Source organism: Sapajus apella, unplaced genomic scaffold, assembly GCF_009761245.1.
Source record: "Sapajus apella isolate SASKATOON/1434 unplaced genomic scaffold, GSC_monkey_1.0 scaffold234, whole genome shotgun sequence".
In the NCBI taxonomy this organism is placed as follows: Eukaryota; Metazoa; Chordata; class Mammalia; order Primates; family Cebidae; genus Sapajus; species Sapajus apella.
Window position 1 is genome coordinate 16,595 of NW_022437174.1, and position 13,419 is coordinate 30,013.

At 49.0% G+C, this 13,419-nt stretch overlaps 2 protein-coding genes across 7 annotated transcripts in view; one reads left to right on the top strand and one right to left on the bottom strand.

Annotated features, from left to right (window-relative positions):
• Positions 1 to 12,969, bottom strand: part of SIRT3 (sirtuin 3) — a 23,806-nt gene extending 10,837 nt beyond the window's left edge. The window contains exons 1-5 of one of the 5 annotated variants that reach the window (XM_032271465.1): positions 12,754 to 12,969; positions 9,763 to 9,951; positions 9,423 to 9,655; positions 6,639 to 6,739; positions 300 to 461 (exon numbers count right to left, since the gene is read on the bottom strand). In XM_032271465.1, coding sequence (XP_032127356.1) covers positions 300 to 461; positions 6,639 to 6,739; positions 9,423 to 9,655; positions 9,763 to 9,809 — 543 coding nt within the window. In that variant the 5' untranslated portion in view covers positions 9,810 to 9,951; positions 12,754 to 12,969. Of the gene's footprint in view, positions 1 to 299; positions 462 to 6,638; positions 6,740 to 9,422; positions 9,656 to 9,762; positions 9,952 to 12,130; positions 12,524 to 12,753 lie in introns of those variants that run through there. The other 4 variants (XM_032271467.1, XM_032271463.1, XM_032271466.1 and 1 more) reach the window with 4 other exon arrangements.
• The window catches only part of PSMD13 (proteasome 26S subunit, non-ATPase 13), a 16,843-nt gene continuing 16,112 nt past the window's right edge, over positions 12,689 to 13,419 (top strand). Inside the window, exon 1 of one of the 2 annotated variants that reach the window (XM_032271468.1) lies at positions 12,689 to 13,278. In XM_032271468.1, coding sequence (XP_032127359.1) covers positions 13,184 to 13,278 — 95 coding nt within the window. In that variant the 5' untranslated portion in view covers positions 12,689 to 13,183. The remainder of the gene's footprint in view (positions 13,279 to 13,419) is intronic. The other variant, XM_032271469.1, reaches the window with a different exon arrangement.

Genomic DNA, 13,419 nt, shown 5'->3' on the forward strand with positions numbered 1-13,419 from the left:
TCCTGCACCCGCCCTTTCCCCGTAGTCCCTCAAGGCCCATGAGGTGACTCCTGTACCCCCTCTTCCCCATAGTCCCTCATGGCCCGTGAGGTGATTCCTGTACCCCCTCTTCCCCATAGTCCCTCAAGGCCCACGAGGGGACTCCTGCACCCGCCCTTTCCCCGTAGTCCCTCAAGGCCCATGAGGTGATTCCTGCACCCCCTCTTCCCCATAGCCTCTCAAGGCCCATGAGGGGACTCCTGCACCCCTCCCCATTCCCCTGCCCTCGGCCTCCTCCCTTCACAGGCCTGCTGACACACCTCCAGGGAGGTCCCAAGGATGAGCAGCAGATCTGCCATGGGGAAATCAACCACATGTAGCAAGAACCTCTGGGGCAGCGGCTCCCCAAAGAACACGATGTCGGGCTTCACAACGCCAGTGCAGACTGTGCAGCGGGGCACCCTGTCTGCCATCACGTAAGCCTGGGAAACAGAAAACGCAGGCCTGAGGAAGATGCCGCACATACTTTAAAGGCAACGACTTCTTATTAAAGTGTCAAACATTCCCCCCAAAAAAGGTGAGAGATGGATCATTAACCCCCATGTAACCAGCTTGAGGAATCACCAGTTTTCATAGCAAATTGTTTCACAGCCCTCCAGAGTCTGGGAGGAGGTGTTAAGGCATTTAAAAGCAAATCCTGGACATCATATGATTTCACCCATAAATACTTCGGCAGGCACCCAGCACATCTAACACCATGCTCTGGACACCTGGGATGCTGACCAGAGACATTCAGGTGCCAAGGGAATACCTGGCAGACTGCCCGGGCCTCAGACAGCAGCCTGCAGGCATTTGGCCTACACCGAACATTATTCAGTCACAAAGGTGAAAGTGTCTCTGGGTCGAGCTTAAGAGCTCATGGCATTCCTCAGACCTGGGAGGCATTCAGGTCAGCTTCAGTGACTGGCTGGCATTATGAGGAATAACAACATCTGCCAAAGACTGGCTCCGTAGTGGCCAAGGTGTAGTGGACACAATGACACTTTTCATCAAGATTAATATAAATTAATGCCTTGGGCCAGATGGAAAAGGGAGAGAGTTACAGAGGAAGACACCTGACTTTCTAAGGGAAACCTTTACAGCTAATTGGGCTTGTTTTAAGCAGGCTCAATCCAGCAACAGAAACAAGAGACAAAAGAAAGAAACGCACAAAAGATTTCGGATATTCTTGGATACATAGTAAAACTGTATTACGTTTAAATTAAAAAGAAAAAACTGTTATCTTGGAGACTATGGGGTATAGTTAAAAAAAAAAAAGGAAACAAAAAAAGATGAAATTGAAATATCTATTAAAGATACAAAACTACTAAAAAATAACGTAGCCGACTTGGAAAATAACCAAATATAACTTCTATAAACAAAAAGTAGAGGAACCAAAATGAAAACTCAATGTCTGTTTCAAGTTGGTGTTTGGGAAAAAAGAAAGAAAGAAACATTCAATGGAAAGACTTTATTCTCTATATAGAATACGACATTAGTAAGCTGGAAAATAGATCGGAAGAAATTACCCAGAATGCAGCACCAGGAGGAGCAAGGAGGGACAGGAGAGTGAGCAGAACTGCAGGAGAGAGAAGGTCTAATGTATGCGCAATCAGAGGTCTCTGAAGCGAGGGCCCAGATGCTGGGCCGGTGGCAATTCATATCCAAAGAGATAAGGCAGAGTATCATCCAGCAACCAGGAAAGATACCAACCCACAGAATGAGGGTCTCGGGCAAGTGAGGGCTACTGAGCCAGCGAGACGGCACAGCATGAGTCACGGGCACATCTGTGGCTGTTTTTGTCCCAAGAGGTTCTCAGGAGGTTTTGTGTTTCTGTATCGTCCTTAGGAAGGGGGAGGGGGCTGTGAGGTGAAAGGTTACATACTTATGAGACTTCAGTAAGGGCCCAGTAAGTGTACATTTTACATTCCATAAAAGGAAACATTGTAGTCAACTGTTCAAAGAAAAAAAAAGAAACAGAAAGAGAGCAACTAAGCAGGCATCTCAGGGAGGAAGAAGGAACCATTAATCTCCTCTATCCACATTCACAGGGTGGAGCCTTTGGAAAGGGCTGGTTTCTGTTCAGCCCTGAGTGAAGAAAGTCTAATGGTGGTTGGGAGGGAGGGTATAATGGGGTGCGTCTGATCTCTCCTCCTGCACTGGGCAGCAACTCAAGCCCCCAAGGTTTCTCTGGGTTCCCTTGACCAAGGGGAGGGGTCCATTCATGTTAGCTGCAGGGCTTAGAATTTTATTTTTTATTTGTTTGAGAGGGAGTCTCACTCTGTCACCCAGGCTGGAATGCAGTGGCGTGACCTCAGCTCACTGTCAACCTCCACCTCCTGGGTTCCAGCAATTCTGCCTCAGCCTCCCGAGTAGCTGGGACTACAGATAGGCGCCACTACACATGGCTCATTTTGTATTTTTAGTAGAGACAGAGTTTTACCATGTTGGCCAGGCTGGTCTCAAAGTCTTAACTCAGGTGATCCACCTGCCTCAGCCTCCCAAAGAACTGGGATTACAGGCATGAGCCACTGCTTCTGGCCTAGAATTTTATTTTATTTTTCTCAAGGAAGGCCTACAAATTTTAAGCAGAATAAATAAAAGGAAATTCATACGGAAAAACAGCATTGAGAAACTGCAAAACTCCAAAGACAAAAGTCTTATAAAAAACAGGCAGAGAGATTGGCCGGGCGTGGTAGCTCATGCCTGTAATCCAAGTGCTTTGGAGGCCAAGGCGGGCAGATCACCTGAGGTCCGGAGTTCCAGACCAGCCTGATCAACATGTTGAAACCCCGTCTTTAAAAAAAAAAAAAAAAAAAAAAAGACTATTATGGCTGGGCGTGGTGGCTCACGCCTATAATCCAAACACTTTGGAGGCCAACGTAGGCGGGTCACCTGAGGGCGGGAGTTCATGACCAGCCTGACCAACATGGTGAAACCCCGTCTTTAAAAAAATAAAAATAAAATAAAATAAACAGGCAGAGGCCAGGTGTGCTGGCTCAAGCCTGTAATCCCAGCACTTTGGGAGGCTGAGGCAGGTAGATAACAAGGTCAGGAGTTCAAGACCAGCCTGACCAACATGGTGAAATCCTGTCTCTACTAAAAATACAAAAATTAGCCGGGCGTGGTGATGCACGCCTATAATCCCAGATACTCTGGAGGCTGAGGCAGGAGAATCATTTGAACCTGGGAGGCAGAGATTGCAGTGAGCAGAGATCGTGCCACTGCACTCCAGCTTGGGTGACAGAGTGAGACTCTGTCTTGTCTCAAAAAAAAAAGAAAGAAAGAAAAAGAAACAGGCAGAGAACAGATAGCAACAATTTCTGAAATTAACATGAAAAGGCAAAAGACTCAGAACAGCCAACACAGTACTGAAGGAGAAGAACAAAGGTGGAGAATTAAAACCAACCCATTGCCCAAATTATCTCTTTTATTTTCTTCTTTATTTATTTATTTTGAGATGGAGTCTCACTCTGTTGCCCAGGCTGGGGTACAGTGGTGTGATCTCAGTTCACAGCAACCTCCGCCTCCCAGGGTCAAGTGATTCTCCTGCCTCAGCCTTCCGAGTAGCTGGGATTACAGGTGTGCCACCACACTTGGCTAATTTTTATATTTTTACAAAAATACAAAAATGGGGTTTCACCATTTTGGCCAGGCTGCTCTCAAACTCTCAACCTCAGGTGATCTGCCTGCCTAGGCCTCCAAAAGTGCTGGGATTACAGGCGTGAACCACCAAGCCCTGCTCCAAATAATCTCTTTTAAATGCAAATCCCTTCACATAATTTTCCTGCCTAAAAATCCTTCAATGTCTCCCATGATCTTCAGCATGCAGTTCAAACCCTAATAGAGCAAGCAGGCCTTGCACACTCCAGGACTCTGCTGCCAGAAACCAACTCTTAATCCAGATGGCCTCACCTCTGAGGTGCTCCCTAGCCTGCTCTCCTCCTGCAGCTGAGTCAGTACCTCTTCCAGCATTCAGTACATATTTGTAGTAAAACTCACATGGCACCCAACTGTAACTATTGGATAGCTCCACCTTAATTTGCTTTCACATCCAGAGACCCCAGCAAAGGGCCTGGCATTAAGCAGACTAAACTATTTGTTGAATAAATTGGTCATTAATGAATGGATGCATTGACAAAAACAATAATATTCATATATGAAGTTTCTACTATGCACTGACTGACACTTCCTAATTTCAAAACTTAAAAAAAGCTAAACATGGAATTACCCAGCAATACTCCTAGGTATGTGTTTTTATACTTTAAAGCATAAAAAACAAGGGCTCTCACACAAATGCTCGTACATGCATTCACAGCAGAACTACTCACAAGAGCAGCAAGGCAGGAACAACCCAAACATCCATCAATGTATGAGGAGATTAACAAATTGTAGTACACACATCAATGGAATATTATTTAGCCACAAAACAGGATAACGTACTAATACAAGCTACAGTGTGAATGAGCCAGAAGTATTTTTGGGAAACAACCTTGACACAAAAGGCCATTTGACTGCGTTTACATGAAATATCCAAATAGACAACCGTATAGACAGAAAGCATATCTGTGGTTGCCAGGGGCTGGAGGGAGAAGAAATGAGGAGTGACTGCTTATCAGTACAAGGTTTTCTTTTGGGGTAATCAGCATGTCCTGGGACTTGATCAGAGGCAAAAGGTACACACACTGTCAATGTACTAAATGCCAATGAATTGAACGCTTTAAAATGCTTAATTTTAGGTTACATCAAATTCACCTCAATAAGGCGGGGATCACTTGAGGTCAGGAGTTCAGCCTGGCCAACATGATGAAATCTCATCTCTACCGAAAATACCAAAAAAAATTGGCTGGCCGTGGTGGCACATGCCTGTAGTTCAGCTACTTGGGAGGCTGAGGCAGGAGAATTGCTTGAACCCAGGAGACGAACGTTACAGTGAGCACAGATCACATGCAGCCTGGGTCACAGAGCAAGACTCTGTCTCAAAAAAAAAAAAATTTACCTCAATAAAAAACTAGTAAATTTTTAAAAAGTTATGTGCCATGTCTCTATTTCAGAGTTTTATATTTAAGATTTTTCAACTCTATCCTATTCTAAGAAACCCATTCCACAGAAATACAGATATTCATGGCAGCATAAGCATAGCTATCATTGCTGTATTTTTAATAGTGAAAATTACATACATCAAAGAATGTCCCACAATACGGGAATGGCTAAGTATAATACTCTATAAAAGTTAATAGAAAGGGTTAGCAGAACTGTAGGTATTAACCCAAGAGTTCCAAGACACTGATCAGTAAAAACTCAAGCTGTAGAATACTAAACTTAAAATGACCCCATTGCTGAATTTTTTTTTTTTTCTTTTTTTTTTTTTTGATTCTCACTCTGTCACCAGGCTGGAGTGCAGCAGCGCAATCTCAGCTCACTGCAACCTCCGCTTCCTGGATTTAAGCTATTCTCCTGCCTCAGCCTCCTGAGTAGCTGGGACTACATGCACACGCCAACACATCTGGCTAATTTTGTTATTTTTGGTAGAGACGGGGTTTCACCATGTTGGCCAGGATGGTCTCCATCTCTTGACCTCGTGATCTGCCCACCTCGGCCTCCCAAAGCGCTGGGATTACAGGCATGAGCCACCGCAACCAGCCTGAAAAAAAAATTTTTAACTGTGTGTAGGTATATGTACGTAGGTACATGCACCTATATATATATATATGTTTATATAAACATATCACTTTTTTTTTTTTTTGAAAGGCCTGGAACATTATACACCAAGCTGTTAAAAGTGGGCAGCAGAGGCCAGGCACAGGGGCTCATGCCTATAATCCCAGCACTTTGGGAGGCTGAGGCGGGCAGACCACCTTAAATTGGGAGTTCAAGACCAGCCTGACCAACATGGAGAAACCCTGTCTCTACTGAAAATACAAAATTAGCTGGGCGTGGTGGCGCATGCCTGTAACCCCAGCTACTCAGGAGGTTGATGCAAGAGAATCACTTGAACCTGGGGGGCAGAGGTCGTGCTAAATTGAGATCACACCATTGCACTCCAGCCTGGGCAATAAGAGCAAAATTCCATCTAAAAAAAAAAAGTAGACAGCAGGGGCCAGGGGCCGTGGCTCACGCCTGTAATCCCAGTAGTTTGGGAGGCCGAGGTGGATGGATCACCTGAAGTCAGGAGTTTGGGACCAGCCTGGCCAACATGACGAAATATCGTCTCTACTAAAAATAAAATAAAAATAAAAATAATAAAACTAGTGGGTGTGGTAGCACATGCCTGTAATCCCAGCGAGAGGCTGAGGCAGGAGAACTGACTGAACCCAGGAGACGGAGGTTGCACTGAGCAGAGGTTACCCCACTGCACTCAGCCTGGGCAACAGAACGAGACTCTGTCTAAAAAAAAAAATGGGCAGCAGGAATTGACTGAAGGGAGATCCATTTTCTCTACATATTTCTATATTGTCTTAAATTTTTTACCAGCATGCATTACTTTTCTAATTTACAAATAAAATGTTTCACACTATTATTGTTCAATAATCCTTTAGACACAATGCTTATCAAATACCACTTTTCCAGATGACCCCAACAGCAAACTGTGGAAGGGAGACCAACAGCAGATAACTCACCCAAAAGTCTTCCCCTGGGAAGGGTCTTCGGCAGACTGTGCAGGTGGCAGAGGCAAAGGTTCCATGAGCTTCAACAAGCTTTGAGGCAGGGATGCCTGATGCTGAAATTCAAGCCACAGCTAAGTGTTGCTGCTGCCTCTGGGGTGCACGCAGGTCCAAAAGCACCACTTCTGGGCTTGGCAGGCCTCCTAGAAGAAGGCACAACCCCTTGGGGTTGTGATACCCTCAAGCCTTCTGTCCATGCCCATATCACCTACAGGTCATGCACCACCAACCAGAATAAGGCATGGGAGTAAAGGGGCTCCCAGTTGGAGCCAAATCACGGTTAAAACAAAGCCTGTCAAAGCTCAGTACAAAAACTCATTTGATGTAAGCTCAAATAAAATATATCCGGCTAGGCATGGTGTCTCACGCCTGTAATCCCATTACTTTGGGAGGCCAAGGTGGATTGATCATTTCAGGTTAGGAGTTTGAGACCAGCCTGGCCAACATGATGAAACCCTACCACCACTAAAAACATAAAAATTAGCCGGGTATGGTGGCGGGCACCTGTAATCCCAGCTACTCGGGAGCTTGAGGCAAGAGAATCACTTGAACCCAGGAAGCAGAGGTCGCAATGAGCGGAGACTACGCCACTGCACTCCAGCCTGGGAAACAAGAGCAAAACTCTTGTCTCAAAAGAAAAAATTATACCCAATACCAGACTGGACACAGTGGTTCACGCCTGTAATCCCAGTGCTTTGGAAGGCCAAGGGAGACGATCGCTTGAGGCCAGGAGTTTGAGACCAGCCTGGGCAACACAGTGAGACCTGACCTCCAGAAAAAAACGTAAAAACTACCCAGGCACGGTAGTGCACGCCTATAGTCCCAGCTATTCCAGAGGCTGAGACAAAAGGATCACTTCAGCCCAGGAGTTCAAGGCAAAAGGATCACTTCAGCCCAGGAGTTCAAGGCTACAGTGAGCTATGATCACGCCACTGCACTCTAGCCTGGGCAACAGCGCCAAGACCCTGTCTCAAAAACTTATATCCAGTACCTAGGAACACATTTTCTATTCTACAGATACCAAGTTAAAATGAGGATATAAATATCATAAATTCCAAAAGAATTGCTTGGTAGAAAAACAGACAAAAAGTGACTTCTTATGAAAGTTGTGACACTATTGTCTGGCTCTGAAGCACTGTGGTAGCATAGTCAGGGTCCCAGCTGCAGGAGGCTCCCCAAGCCCCTGCCACTCAGCAGTGCTGCATCTCACAGCCAGAGTGCCCACCTTCCCACACGGCCTGCCCAGCTGCACCTCTGGGAGAAAAGACCACCAACATGGGGTAGCCACTGCTGCCTCTGTGGCTCCAGGCTAGGGAATCCTTCTGGCAAGGAAACATACCTGGAGCCAAGGTGTCTCCTCTTTTTAACTGACAACACATCTGCAGACTGGCTGAGCTGCTCCTGGCCCCCGGAGAGCTGACTGTCCCTGCACCTGTCTGCAATCACTGCATGTAAGGAAAAGGCCCCATCAAGTGCTTCCCTAGGGTGCACGGCCAGAAGTCGGCACAACCTGTGAATCGCTGGTTTGGGCACCATGTGGATACAGTCAAGAAATCACCACAGGCTGAGTGTGACAATATTTAGGAATTACAAGAGATTCTTCGGCGTGAAAATGGTATCAAAGTTGTTTTTAATTTTTAATTTTAATTTTTATTAATTTATTATTTTTGAGATGGAGTCTCTCTGTCACCTAGGCTGGAGTGCAGTGGCACAATCTCAGCTCACTGTAACCTCCGCCTCCCAGGTCCCAGCAATCCCAAGTAGCTGGGATTATAGGGGCACATCACCACGCCCAGCTTTTTCAATTTTTAGCAGACAGGGTTTCCCATGTTGGCCAGTGTAGTCTTGAACTCCCAACCTCAGGTGATCTGCCCGCCTCCCAAAGTGCTGGGATTACAGGTGTGAGCCACTGCACCCAGCCAGAGTCGTGTTTCAAGTCTCCTCTAGAGATAGCTATTCATGTATTTATAGATTATTTCTAGATTAAATTCATGATGTCAGGGATTTCCTTCACAATAATCTGGGGATTTGGATGGAGGTGGTGAGGACACAGGAAGAAGGCCTGGCTATGTGCTGGTGATGTGGACAGGACGCTTCATTACATTTTTCTCTTGATTTGCATGTGCTCAAAAAAATTCCGTAATACAATTTTTAAAAGAGAACAGAAGGCCGGGCACGGTGGATCATGCCTGTCATCCCAGCACTTTGGGAGGCTGAGGCGGGCGTATCACCTGAGGTCGGGAGTTCAAGACCAGCCTGACCAACATGGAGAAACCCCATCTTTACTAAAAATACAAAATTAGCTGGGCGTGGTGGCGTGCATCTGTAATCCCACCTACTCGGGAGGAGGCTGAGGCAGAAGAATCGCTTTAATCCAGGAGGCAGAGGTTGTGGTGACCTGAGATTGAGCCATTGGACTCCAGCCTGGGCAACACGAGTAAAACTCCGTGTCAAAAACAAAAAAAAAAACCCAGAAAAAAGAGATGATCACACCAGATAGATTAGCAAAACAATGTCAACTTCTGCCCAAAATGCACAGTTCTGCAGGTACACCAGGAGAGCAAGCAGTGGCCTTTAAACACCCTGAGAACATTTTCCGTGGGAACAAAGCCCTAACTGGTTGGCTCAAAAACAGTCCCAAGGAAGAAGCATAAGCACTAGGTCTCAGCCCTCCCCAGAAACAAGCGCCTGAGCCTTCCCTGTGGGAACAAGAATGAGTGAGATGGACAGAGGGCTCACCTCTCTCAAGCCCATCGATGTTCTGCGTGTAGAGCCGCAGAAGCAGCCCCTTGTCATGAAGCAGCCGGAGGAAGTAGTGAGTGACATTGGGCTTGTAGTTTCCAGGGTACAGCTCCTTGGCTAAAGTGAAAAAGGGCTTGGGGTTGTAGAAGAAAAATGGAAGCTCAAAAATGGCCTCGGGGTACGGGAGATTGTACTGCTGGAGGTTGCTGTACAGCCCACTCCCCGGGGATCTGCAGAGAGAGAAGGAAGAGGCTCTGGGGACTTTGGAAGAGGGCAGGAAAGCGGAATAAATCGGGCAGTGGGGAGGGCAGGAGGCAGGTGGGACTGCAGACAGTACCTGAAGTCTGGAATGCCACTGGGTGTGCTGATGCCGGCCCCCACCATGACCACCACCCTCTGGCAGGCTCTGGCCCGAATCAGCTCAGCCACATCCTGCAGAGAAAGCTTCCCCTTGTCATTGCTGCCTCCGCTTCCAACACTTGAAGCACCCACAGAAAAAGATATGGGTCTTCTTCCACCTTTAATACTGGCAGAAAAAAACAAAGCAGCAAAAGAAAGAGATAGCAGCCAATCTCAGGATAGCAAGAATGAGCATGATTCTACCCTTTGCACCAACCCCACCATTGAGATTGACCATACATGTCCCTCCAGACCTCCCAAAATAACCAGCTTTTTCAGCTGACTATTGGGCTACAATGGAAAGCAGTCATAAATCAGAAATCAAGACTTATTTGGGAGCAAAAAATTCAGGTTAATGGAAACTGTGCTCATTTCATAATTCAGTACACTCCGTGGGTACTCAATTCTCTGAGTCCAAACCTCCAAAGGGGTTTTCTAATGAAAATTGGTCAAGTTGTCAAGAGGGAAAGCTCTGGCTCTAAAACCGTCCCACCACCTGTTAAACGCCCACTTCACACAGCATGTCAGACACTATTTGCTTAAGGCCGTCCCCAAACCGCTACTGTGCTGCTACTACACATGCACCGTTAGGAGAATCACAAAAGGAATGAAAGTTACTGTTGCTGCTGAGTGCCTGCTGACGGCAAGGTATCACAAAGGGTGCCTGAAAGACGTTCCTCACCTACATAACCACAATGTTCGTGAGTGACCGAAGAACACATAAATGGAGTTTTCAAATGTCTGGAACATAATTAAGATGTATGGCTTAAAGTCTATACTGCATGGTGTGAAATTCACTGGGAGTAGAGGGGACTCTGAGGGGCAGCCATGGGTGCGACCTGGGAGGGACACTGTGCAAAGGACACAAAGGACAAATTCAGAGATCTCAAAAATCTAAAGCCAAAGGGCAGATTCCAAACTGCAGAAAGCCCATGCAACGGACTCCTCCTCACAGGCAGCCCTATGCCTCCTGCTTTAGGGCCAGTGGTAGGGAGGACTGATACTAGAATGTGCTCCACGCATTTGCCTGTCCTGGTCCCTGCCCTATCTACAGTACCTAGAACAGAGTCTGGCACAGAATAAGAGCTCAGTGAGGGCTTCTTGGATGAATCGCAGACTCTTCAGGATCTTTCTTTCTTTTTTCTTTTGAGACACAGTTTCACTCTTTAGCCCAGGCTGGAGTGCAGTGTCAAGAGATCTCGGCTCACTGCAACCTTCGCCTTTCGGTTTCAAGCGATTGTCCTGCTCGCAGCCTCCCCAGTAGCTGGGATTACAGGCACCCGCCACCACGCCTGGCTAATTTTTGTATTTTTAGCAGAGACAGGGTTTCACCATGTTGGCCAGGCTGCTCTTGCACTCCTGAACTCAGGTGATCCAAACGCCTCTGCCTCCCAAAATGCTGGGATAACAGGCATGAGCCACTGCACCCAGCAGACTCTTCAGGATTTTTCTATTAAAGTTTTTTTTTTTTTTTTTTCAGGTAGATACGGTCTTCCTGTCACCCAGGCTGCAGGACAGTGAGCATTCAATCATAGCTCACTGCAGCCTTGAACTCCTGGACTCAAGGGATCCTCTTGCCTTAGTCTTGGGAGTAACTGGGACTACAGGCTTGCACCACCATGCCTGGCTAATTTTTAACTGTTTTGTATGGATGGGGGTCTCGTTATGTTGCCCAGGCTGGTCTTGAACTCCTGGTCCCAAGCAATCCTCCTGTCTCAGCCTCCAAAAGTGCTGGCATTACAAGTGTGAGCCACCACTTCGGGCCTCACTCTTCATCAATACTTTCAGTAGCTGTGTCAGACAGCATCAAGCAAATGAATGCACTATTATCTACTTAAATATTCATCCATTATAGGGCATTTGATACCTAACAACCATGGACCTTAAGATTTCTTCGTATGCAGGCTCAGTTCCCAGATGCAATTACTATGGAGACAGGTATGATCACACACCTGTGGGAGTATTAATCGCACAACATTTATGAGGGATAAAGTGTTAAATGCATATACTCTTGGACCTAGCAGTCCCAGTACTCGGAATTTATGCAAAAAGTGAGGTGCAAACAAAGTCATTCGCCACAGCATTACGTACAATAACTAAAGAAACTCTAGGAAGCATTTCAATGAGGGAATGATGAAATAAACGACAAAACTCCCACAAGGGACGTCCACCGACCAGCATAAAGACGGGGGCCCCGGGTGCTGGAGCGGAAGCAACACGCCGCAAAAGAAACACGGCACGGTGAGAAAGGAGGGCGAGGTGTCGACAACGAACACGCAAGAAGTGCTTGTCCTCGCCCAAAATACCTCGAAACGGAGAAGCAGGGAGCCGCTGCCCTCGGCCGCCTCCGGAATGCCCCGGGCACCGCGGGTCTGGGAGGCCTCTGCAAAGGGTGCGCCGGACCCAGGGGCTCACCGTGGACCCCACGGCTGCCTCCCGGCCCCGCACTGACACCGTCTCTGCCGCCAAGCACCAGCCGACAGCCGCAGGCCTGGAACGGCCCCATGCCTCCCCTGGCTTCGGCCCGTACAGCTACGGAGCCCCACAGCCGGGGGGCAGCCGCGCTGCGCCAACCGCACAGCGCCATGTTCCCGGCAGCCCTGAGTCCTGCGGGCTCGCCCCGCCCCGGCCCCGCCCCGGCCCCGCCCCTGCGTTCACGCCCCGCCCCGGCCCCGCCCCCGCGTCCACGCCCCGACCCCCGCCCCTGCGTTCACGCCACGCCCCGGCCCCGGCCCTGCGTTCACGCCCCGCCCCGGCCCCGGCCCGGCCCCGCCCCCGCGTCCACGCCCCGGCCCCGCCTCCGCGCCACGCCCCCGGCGCGCTCGGGTAAACGTAGAGAACGAGTGGAGGCGGTTCCCTAGTCTGGTGTCTGACCCCTCGCCCCGGAGGTCAAAACGGGAGCCAGCATTTCTGAACCCTGCGCCCACACCTTTTTCAGCCCGGATGGTGGTGACAGTTGATACTTCCTGAGCGCTTTTACCACAGCCAGGCATTATATTTACACCTAGTCCTTGCAAGACACCGCTGGCAAGGTCCTCATTTGAGAGGAGCAATTCCGGGTCACAAAGGCTGACGCCGCAAAGCTTTGTGGCCGGTGCGACCAGAGGCGCCCATGCTCTTTAACGCCTCAGTGACACGGCGAGGTGCGCGGGGAGTGGATTGCAAACGCGGCAGAGAGGTGTGTCCCGAGCGTAGGGACGCGCGGTGACCCGGCAACCGGCGGACCCCGCCCTCGGCCGACCACGGCGCTCCCAGCCTGCCCCGCGTCGCGCGGCGCCGGAAGTGAGTGAGCATTTCCGGCAGCCATCCTTGTGGTGCTGACATCCCGGCTGTCCTGTCCCGGGGGTCTTCCTGCTGTCATGAAGGACGTACCGGGGTTCCTGCAGCAGAGCCAGAGCTCCGGGCCTGGGCAGCCCGCTGTGTGGCATCGTCTGGAGGAGCTCTACACGAAGAAGTGAGCGCCGGGCAGACGGGCCCCGGGCCCCGGGCCCCGGCGCTAGAGCGAGACGGAGGGAGGGGCGGGCGGAGGAGCGGGCCCTTGGTGGGCTGAGGGCGCTCAGAGCCGGGCTGGGGGAGGCGGGGACGGGGGAGGGCG